The 10286-nt window shown below is 44.6% G+C and overlaps 1 protein-coding gene across 3 annotated transcripts; it reads right to left on the reverse strand.

Annotated features, from left to right (window-relative positions):
• Positions 1-2551: 2551 nt before the first annotated feature.
• Positions 2552-7892, reverse strand: LOC132394655 (zinc-binding protein A33-like). 3 transcript variants are annotated; one of them, XM_059971014.1, is made up of 6 exons: positions 7430-7892; positions 7255-7350; positions 5744-5971; positions 4417-4439; positions 4212-4330; positions 2552-3450 (listed from the first exon to the last, which is right to left on the reverse strand). In XM_059971014.1, exons 1-6 carry the CDS (start codon positions 7838-7840, stop codon positions 2792-2794), a joined length of 1536 nt encoding a protein of 511 aa, XP_059826997.1. In that variant the 5' UTR covers positions 7841-7892; the 3' UTR covers positions 2552-2791. The 3 variants fall into 3 exon arrangements, with proteins under 3 accessions (XP_059826997.1, XP_059826996.1, XP_059826998.1); XM_059971013.1 differs by having other exon boundaries at positions 5744-5977; positions 7430-7891; XM_059971015.1 differs by lacking the exon at positions 5744-5971 and having other exon boundaries at positions 7430-7891.
• Between the last annotated feature and the right edge of the window lie 2394 nt (positions 7893-10286).

Below are 10286 nucleotides of genomic sequence, written 5' to 3' on the forward strand. Positions count from 1 at the left end.
GAGAGAAATGCATGTCCTCTCCTTCAGGGATTCCCCTGACCCTTATGGTGTACACCCTGCCTCAGATCTGTTTCCTCCAGTACATTTTCCCCCCACCCTTTCCTGCACCTTGTTTGCTCCTGTGATCAATGCAGAGTTCTCCTTCCCACCCGGGTAGCTGACTGAATCCTTGATCAGGTGACGTACCAATTTATGTACGTCAGAGAGACAGAGTTAGAGGATCAAACCAGACAGAGTTTGAGGATCACCTGGAGAATGAAAGAGAGAGGGAAAGGGGTATAACTCCACGTGACCCTCATCCTCAATCATCTGCTGTTAATGCCGTGAATTAAATGGACTCCGCCAGTCCAACCAAGGAACATTTGGAAGATCAGTTCATTACAATGTGTTATCACCCAGATGATGGGGATGGCAAGAGGCCCAAATATCACGGTGAGGATCCCCATTTGCTGGTGGGAACAGTAATGCAGGAAGAACAGAAACAAAATGTTGTATCTCTATTTCAAACAAGACAATCTGCAGATGCTGGAAATCAAAGTAATACACACAAAGCACTGGAGGAACTCAGCAGGCATCCAAGGAAAAGAGTAGACAGACTGCATTTCGGGCCATGACCCTTCAAATATTTGCTTACCGAAAGGGGGAAATCGGCAGCAGGGCCAGCATTTACTGCCCACTGACTGCCCTTGTGAAGGTCGAAACATGCGACTTCAGCTGCTGTAGTCTGTGTGTTGTCATCCATTTAAAACAACACCCTATCAATAATGTTCAATATTGTTTATTGAGGCTGGTATTCTATCAGCAGAAATTAGCATGAACCAGGCTCCAGATTCCGTATGTCACAGGAAGAATATACAAATTGCAGGCAGAAAGCAGCGGGAATCGAATCCTGATTACAGACCACTGATGCTGTAAACATTGATGATGTAAACATTGCAGCCAGGCAGCATCTGTGGAAAAGAGTAAACAGTCGATGTTTCAGGCTGAGACACTTCATCGGGACTGGAAAAAAAGATGGGGAGTCAGAGGACGAAGGTGGGGGGAAGGGTCGAAGAAGTAGAGGGTGGCAGGTGATAGATGAATCCAGGAGGATGTGAAGTAAAGAGCTGGGAAGCTGATTGGTGAAAGAGATAAGGGGCAGGAAGAGGGGAAATCTGATAGGAAAGGGTAGAAGACCATGGAAGAAAGGGAAGGGAGAGGAGCACCAGAGGGAGGTGATGGGGAAGTGAGGATATAAAATGAGAGAAGGTAACAGGAATGGGGTGGTGGGGGTGCAATTTCTAGAAGTTTGAGAAATTGATATTCATGCCATCAAGTTGGAGGGCACTCGGACTGAATATAAGCAAGAAATTGATTGAATTTGAAGTCCTGTAGTTAAAGCTGAGAAATACCCTGTTCTTTTCCTTACATTTGAAGAACCATTTGGCCCATCAGGTCACTGCATGCCCTCACTCTATTAGTCCCACACCTCCACTCACTTCCCTCTACCCTATTCTCTCTCTCTCAGCTATCAGCTTCCCTCCCCCACCCAATTACCCCTTCCAGCCACACCCGCATTGTCTGATAGTTGGGTACTTTCGAGCAAGCTGCTTGTCTTTGGGATATGCCAGAAAACCGGAGTACTCAGAGTGGAATTCGTGTGGTCACAGGGAGAACGTGAGGACTCCAGACCCTCGGGTCAGGATCAAATGCAGGTCGCTGGAGTTGGAGTTGGGAGTAGCGGATGTTACACTATGCCAGCCAGTACTGTGATTTTATTTGGGACAGTGCAGAGAATTTATCGATTACATCAGATGTACAACACCCCGATCAACCATCACTGATTTTTCTTTCCCCAGAAATGTTGCTTGATTCACAAATGGTTCCACAGTGTGTTCATTTGTCACCACCCTCCGTACCTGGTAACTCTGCAGGTCAAGGCTCGACTAGTACATCAGGGAGATGCTTAAGGGTGCCCAGGGTCTGTGCCTTCCCCGGCTCTTCAATCTGCGAGTTCCTGACCCTCACTCATCTCTCTCCATATATGTGTGTGTGTATATATGTATATATATATATATATATATATATATATCACATGTTAGTTCTCAGGACTCAACAGTGAATTCAAACTATTTGAATTCCAGCCATTCTCCCATGCTCAGCATTTATTTTGTCTTCTTTCACTTATGGTGATTTAGAATTTGATCCCTCCCACCCATTTACAACTACCCTTGACTCACCTATGCCAGCTGGTGCACCACCATTTGCAAAATTCACACCGCTCTCTGTACCTCAGGACAGAGAATAAGAGGTCAGTTATTTAAAACAGAGTTGAGGAAGAGCTTCTTCTCCCAGAGAGTTGTGGAGGTGTGGAATGCACTGCCTCGGAAGACGGTGGAGGCCAATTCTCTGGATGCTTTCAAGAAGGAGCTGGATAGATATCTGATGGATAGGGGAATCAAGGGATATGGGGACAAGGCAGGGACTGGGTATTGATAATGAATGATCAGCCATGATCTCAGAATGGCGGTGCAGACTCGAGGGGCCGAATGGTCTACTTCTGCACCTATTGTCTATTGAACCTGGGGAGCCTGGAGCTCTGGACCTGCGAAGCGCGATTGCTGCTGATCTGCGGAGCTCAGGTGAAGGGTGATTGATTCAATCTTTATAATTTCACAAAAAATATTAGTGTTATGTTCACAATGCAGTTAACACATTAAACTTCATGGATTAGTAGTTTTTATTTATTTCAGTAATTCTTGTTTAGTCCACTTTTCCCACATTTATTTAGACACCAATTCTATTTCCATGCTCATTGGATCACCACAGTGTGGAATTTGGGGATTAAAAAGGACCCTTTCAGTGCCAATCTGTTGTCACCGATATTTTCCACAGCCCCTGAGCCCAGCATCTGACGCGGATGCCTGGACCCGTCCCGTTTACAGATCCGCAGGGGAACAGAGCAGATTCTGACCCACTTGTTTTCATCCACAGTTCCAAAAAAAGGATAAAGTTTCCCTGTGAATTTACTCCCAGTGAAGGTGTGGAGATGAGTCTTGGTCTCTGCGTTGTAAAATGAAACTGTCCCAGTCTCATAACTCAGATATACACCCACCCTCCCGGGGTTGCGATCAACCGGGAGACGGGTTGGAGGGGAAGTGTTCACATTGAGCTCATCATCCCGGCGCCAAATGATCCAGAATCCATTGTCTGTTTTCAGTTTGACCCCGCTCTTCCTCTCCACGGACTCTGCGGCGACTCCCAGCCTCCAGCGCCGATTCCCCGCCACATCCACCTCCCAGTAATGTCTCCCTGATGTGAATCCCTCCGATCCCAGCACACAAGCCCCGACTGTAAACCTCTTCTCGGTGTCAGGGTGATGTGGCGGGGACCGAGTCCATTTCACTTTCTTCCGGTCGGCCGATACCTCAAGTCCCGGGCCCGCTGTTTCCACATCCAAAGTCACAGAAACTGTAGAGTTGTGGGGAGAGGTGGGAAGCAGAGAATTAGAGAGTCTCCGTGGATTGGGCAGCCTTGGGACCGGGTTTCAAACCACTCGGCCTCAGGCACAATTGAACTGCAGCAGTCACTATTCTCGGGATAAATGGAAAAGAAACTTCTCGCGAGCATTTTCGCCGGGATGGAGACGAGATTTTCCTGGGTTTGCTGGGAGGGGACAGAGGCGTGCAGACAGAAACGGCAGGAAGAAGAGAGGAGGATGGGTGGAGGTAAAGTGGTTGTGTGCAATATCTGGAACTTTTCCATTGGGGTCATGCAATGGGAGGCAAATTGACGATCGAGGGAACTGATGTGAGTGGTTACTGGAGATATTGAAAGGAGAGTTAATTTTCTTTAATGCTAGAGAATTAGGAGTAATCTGGCACAGGAGGTTTCTGAGATACAGAAGCCATGACCATATTGAAAGGGAGCAGATGTGATGGTCCAGGTGACCTACTCCTGTCGCTGTTTTATTTTCTGGAATGATTGGCAACACTGAGGGAGGGGATACATTGAACATGGCAGGAAAGTGGGGTAGAATGTTTACAGACTCAGGGTTGTAGGTTTGTGAGTGTGTGTGTTTACGTACGTTAGGTTAGTCTGTGTAGCTTCCCCTGAGACCCAATCTTGGACCAAGGAGATCAATCCACACCCCCAAATGTTATTGCAAGTCATTGTTTTCTTCTAATTATTATTTAACGGTGCAAGGGCAAAGGAAACTGTACAAGTTTTACCTTGCTTAATGGCAACATAAGTTTCTTTCAACAATGTTTTTAGCGAGAAGAGGTGATCGAATTTCTCCATTGTCAGGGTACCATCTGTCACTGACAACACTGGAGCTTCATCGCCAACACTGCGAATGTTAAACAGCTGTTATAAACGGAGCATCAGCCAATTTTGAATTATTTTATGAATGAATTTTGTCAAGAGATGTCCTACCTGCTCTTCTGATGATCTTCTTCCTAAAATAAATGAAACACAGATTTGAATTAACGGAGACTGCACGTCCTACAACAGGAATTTTGTGCCAATTATTTCATGGCATTGAATATTCCCATTTCCGAACTCACTCCTGCTGGCACACAGATTTTAAAAATGTCATTGTGGAAATGACGTAGGGCCACCAGACACAGTACAAAGAAAGCTTGAGAAATTTATAATATCGGGGATGATACTTTCTCACCCGAGTAAGAGATTGAGGTGATCAGACGGATATTTAACATTACGTATGGATTAAAGGGTGGGGGAAGATAAAGAATGTATGTGGATGCCTTCAGCCAAAGATAAAATGTAAGGCAGGCTTCAATAGATATGCAGTAAGTTCAGGAAAGAGAATGCAAAACTCGCTGCCACAGGTGTGGTTGAAACTGGCAGCAGAGACCGAATGGGGAAGCTGGAGAAACACACGAGGGAATATGGTTCACTGTTCGCTGTTCCCCTTGTCTCTACCTACTACCCCACGTGCCTCCATATCCAGCACATCATTACCCCTGTTAGTCTATCGGGGTCATCGACTGTATTGAGTGCTCCTGGTGAGGCTTCTAATAGACTGGGAGAATGCTTTGACAAGCACTTCATTCCATCTGTTGCAAAAAACCCCAGAATATTCCGGTGGCCTCACATTTCAACGGGACTTCCCATTCCCATTGTGACATGTCAGTAAATGGCCTCCTCAGTTACTACAATGACACCACACTCAAGTTGGAGGAAGAGCACCTCATATTCTTTCTGGGCAGCCTCCAGCTTTATAGCATGACATCCACCTGTCTGCACAAAAATTTCTGCAGATGTTGGAAATCTGAAGCAACATATACAAAATGCTGGAGGAACTCAGCACCATCAATTACTCTAACTTTCAGCAGTTGCTCCTCCTCCCCATCTCTGCTTTGCCACTGCTTATTCTGTTTCCCCTCTCACCCTTTCTCTTTTTGTCACCTCCCTCTAGTGCCCCTATCCTTCCTTTCCTTCATACTCCTATTAGGAAGCCTTTCCACCTGTTGTCTCCAGCTTCTTAATTCATCCCCCTTTCCGCCCACCTATCTTTCTCCTCACCTGGTTTCACCTGTCACCTGCCAGGTTGTACTTCTCTCCCTCCCCCACCTTATTCTGGCCCCTGCCTCCTTCCTGTCCGGTCCTGATGAAGTTTCCCTGTTGGAATGTCGACCACACAGATGCTGCTTGATCAGCTGAGTTCCTCCAGCATTGGTTGTGTTTCTCAAACACCAGCATCTGCAGAATCTCTTGTGCTCGTAATATTGTCTCTCACCTTGAGAAACATCACACTGTCTGTTAGATCCATCCGTTCTTGTAACCTTGAAATTTCCTCCCGAATACAATTTAAATTCTCTTGAATCGCTCGGAGATTTTTTTCCATAGGATTTAAAATCCTCTCCTCTTCTTCTCTGAGATCTCTGAGGAAGTGTTGCTTTTTCTCAGTGAGAATCTGGTGCAGTTCAGCAAACTGGGCGGAGACATGGTACTGAAGTTGATGAGACTGTTCCTGTCAAATGACCGTGATGGTTAAGATATTATGTGACTGCACCACAACACTGAAATTAATCATTTAGTCCTTAAAAATTATGTTGATTTTCAGAGCAATCCTACCAGTCACAGTCCTTCAGACCAAGAAATCCATCACACACCCATTAACTCCCAGTCAGTTCCCAGACCACCCACATCATCGTGATTTAGCAATTCTATAAGACCATAAGACATAGGAGCAGAATTATGTCATCTGGCCCATCAAGTCTGCTCCACAGTTCAATCATGGCTGATCCTTGATTTCTATCAGCCCCTCAACCGCAGTTCCTGGCCTTCTCCCAATAACTTTTGATAACATGGCCAATCAAGAGCCTATTAATCTCTGCCCTAAACACACTGAACGACCTGGCCTCCACAGCTGCATCTGGCAACAAATTCCACAAATTCACCACCCTCTGGCTAAAGAAATTTTTCTGTATCTCTGTTTTTAAAGTACATCCCTCTATCCTGAGGCTGTGCCCTCTTGTCCTAGACTCTCCCACCATGGGAAATATCCTTTCCACATACACTCTGTCTAGGCCTTTCAACATTCAGAAGGTTTCAATGAGATCTCCTCTCATCCTTCTAAATTCCTGTGAGTACAGAACCAGAACCATCAGACGATAACCCTTTCATTCCTGGAATCATCCTTGTGAACCTCCTCTGGACCCTCTCCAATGCCAGCACATCTTTTCTAAGATGAGGGGCCCAAAACTCATCACAATACTCACTAGTGCCTTATAAAGCCTCAGCATCACATCCCTGCTCTTGTATTCTCGACTTCTTGAAATGAATGCTAACATTGCATTTGCCTTCCTCACCACTGGTTCAATCTGCAAGTTAATCTTCAGGGTGTTCTGCACAAGGACTCCCAAGTCAATTTGCATCTTAAGATTTTTGGATTTTCTCCCCGTTTAGAAAATACTGTAGTCCGCACATTTATTTCTGCTGTCAAAGTGCATGACCATGCATTTTCCAACATTGTATTTCATTTGCCACATTCTTGCCCATTCTCCTACTCTGTCTAAATGTTTCTTCATCCTACGCATTCAGCCGGAGTGTCTGTGATTGGCATGAAACCCGTCTATGTCATTAGGGAGAAGGGGCAGCACGTAGGCAGCACCAGAGATCAGGACCGAATCCAGGTCACTGAATCTGTGAAACAGTAGCACTGCCTACTGCGATACGGAGCTGCCATCCACCGAGGAAACGAAAACTAAACAATAAGATCAGAAATTGCGCACAAGCAGGCCTCACCCGAACTCCGGAAATCTTCTGAATCTGTTGCTTCTCCATTTGCTGAAAGTCTGATTTCTTTTTTGTGAGGGATTCTATAGAAGATTTAATCTGGTCCTGAGAACCAGAGAGTAAAGGAATTAGACAATGCAGACACAATAAGGTAAACAGCTGATTGAAATCGGTTAATATTTACCTTGCAGAGTTCAACAGCTTCTTTAATCGACAGGAAGCGGTGCTCTCTGTGTTCCTGCGAAACTGCACAAATCACGCAGATCAGCTTCTTGTCCGTTTCACAAAAAAGCTTCATTTCTTCCTCATGTTCCTCGCAGTGAAGTTTATTTTCATTCTTTCTCGGCTTCAGGTGCAGTTTCCGAGCCTTCTCAGCCAGTCTTGCTAAGAGTCGACTGGACCTGAGGGTGCGGTCTGCAAACTGCGCTCTACATTCCGGACAGGAGTTTCTCTCCTCCCTTTCCCAAAAGCGTGTGATGCAGGAGCGGCAGAAACTGTGTCCACACTCCAGTGTAACCGGATCGGTGAAGAAATCCAGGCAGACGTGACAAATAACCTCCTCGATTAACCCCTCGTCCGGTCCTTTCGAAGCCATGTTAATTCCCGACACTTCCTGGTTCAAAATGTTTTTACTCTCAATTGCTGAAACTCTGCAGTACCGAGATTGTCCACTAGACGCGCTGCAGTCTTAGGAAATGAACGTTATGTCGCCGCAAACGTTCAATGGGTTACAGGCAGAGAAGTTCCTTACATGGTAAGCCTTTCATTCTCGGAATCATCCTCGAGAACCTCCTCTGAATTCTTCAGCACATCTTTTCGTAAATAAGGAGCCCAAAAGTGTTCAGTACTCAAGGTGAGGCCTCACCAGTGCCTTACCTTTAAAGACTCAGCATCACATAAAGCCTCTTATATTCCAGACTTCTTGAAATGAATGCTAATTGCATTTGCCTTCTTCAACACCGATTCTACTTGCAAGTTAACCTTTAGGGTGTTCTGCACAAGGACTCCCAAGTCCCTTTGTGTCTCAGATTTTCCAATTTTCTCCACGTTTAGAAAATAGCCTGCACATTTATTTCTATTACCAAAGTGAAGGACCTTGCATTTTCCAACATTGTATTTCAATTGCCACTTTCTTGCCCAATCACCGAATCTGTCATTTGCCTCTTTGTTGCCCATTCTCCTAATCTGTCTAAGACTTTCTGCAGCCTACCTGCTTCCTCAACACTACCTGCCCCTCCACCAATCTTCGTATCATCTGCAAACTTGGCAACAAAGTCATCTATTCCATCATCTAAATCATTGATAGGCAGCTTAAAAAGCGGTCCCAACACCGACCCATGTGGAGCACCACTAGTCACCGGCAGCCAACCAAAATGTGATCCTTTTATTCCCACTCGCTACCTCCTACAAATCGGCCAATGCTCTAAACCATGCTAGTAACTTTCCTGCAATACCATTCTCTCTTAACTTGGTAAGCAGCTTCGTGTGTGGCACTTTGTTAAAGGCCTTCGAAAAATCCAAATATACAAATCCACTGCATCCCTTTTCTCTCTCCTACTTGTAATTTCCATAAAGAATGCCAACAGGTTCATCAGGCAGGGTTTTGCATGAAGGAAACCATGCTGACTTTGTACTATCTTGTCCCGTGTCATCAAGTACTCCATCACCTCATTCTTAACAATTGATTCTAACATCTTCCCAACCTCTGAGGTCAGACTAACTGGTCTATAATTTGCTTTCTGCTGCCTTCCTCCTTTCCTAAGCTGTGGAGTGACATTTGCAGTTTTCCAGTCCTCTGGCACCATGCCAAAGTCCATTGATTTTTGAAAGATTATTACTAATGTCTCCACAATCCAGAATACCTCTTTCAGAACCTGAGAGTGCAGTTCGTCTGGTTTGGGTGACTTAAGCACCCTCAGATTTTACAGCCTTTCTCCCTAGTAATAGTAATTGCATTCACTTCTCTTTCATCAGATGTTTCAACTCCTGGCACACTGCTAGTGTCATCTGCAGTGAAAACTGATGCAAATACTCCTTTAGTTCATCTTCTATATCCTTGACCTCCGTTATTTTTTCCCTTGTATTCTAGGTGTCCTATATCCACTCTCATTTCTCTTTGATTTTATAAACTTGAAAAAGCTTTTCTATCCACTTTGATATTGTTTGCTAACTTGCTTTCATATTTCATCTTTCCCCTACTAAGTATTCTTTTAGTTCTTTTTTGTACAGGTTTGAAAGCTTCCAAATCCTCTATTTTCCCACATATTTTTGCTTTATTTATTGATGCTTTTTGGGAGGGTGATTTTAGATGCATATCATATTTATACTGAATTAAATACTGTATGTAATTAGTTTTGCTACAATAAGTGTATGGGACACTGGAAAAATATTGAATTTCCCCTTGGGGATGAATAAAGTATCTATCTATCTATCTTGTTGTATGCCCTCTCTTTTGCTTTTACATTAGTTTTGACTTCCATTGTCAGCCACGGTTGCACTATTTTGCCATTTGAGTATTTCTTTGTTTTTGAAATACATCTATCGTGCACCATCCTCATTTTCCCAGAAACTCAAGCCATTGCTGCTCTGCTGCCATGCCCACCAGCATCTGTTTCCAATTTACTTTGGCCGGCTCCTTTCTCATACCACTGTAAATACCCTTACTCCACTGAAATACTGCTATGTCAGACGTCACTTTCTCTCTATCAAATTTTAAATCAAACTCAATCATATTGTGATCATTGTCTCCTGAGGATTCCTTTGCCTTAAGCTCTGTAATCTGCTCCAGTTAGAACCACAGAGCCATGAAACATTACAGCATAGAAACAGGACTTTTGGCCCTTCTTGGCTGTGCTGAAACATTTTTCTGCCTAGTCCCATTGACCTGCACCTGGGCTATATCTGTCCATCCATGTTCTTGTCCAAGTTTTTCTTAAACGTTAAAAGTGAGCCCACATTTACCACTTCATCTGGCAGCTCATTCCACACTCCCACCGCTCTCCGTGTGAAGAAGCCCTGGCTAATGTTCCCTATAAACTTTT

This window comes from Hypanus sabinus, chromosome 5 (genome assembly GCF_030144855.1).
Source record: "Hypanus sabinus isolate sHypSab1 chromosome 5, sHypSab1.hap1, whole genome shotgun sequence".
NCBI lineage: Eukaryota > Metazoa > Chordata > Chondrichthyes > Myliobatiformes > Dasyatidae > Hypanus > Hypanus sabinus.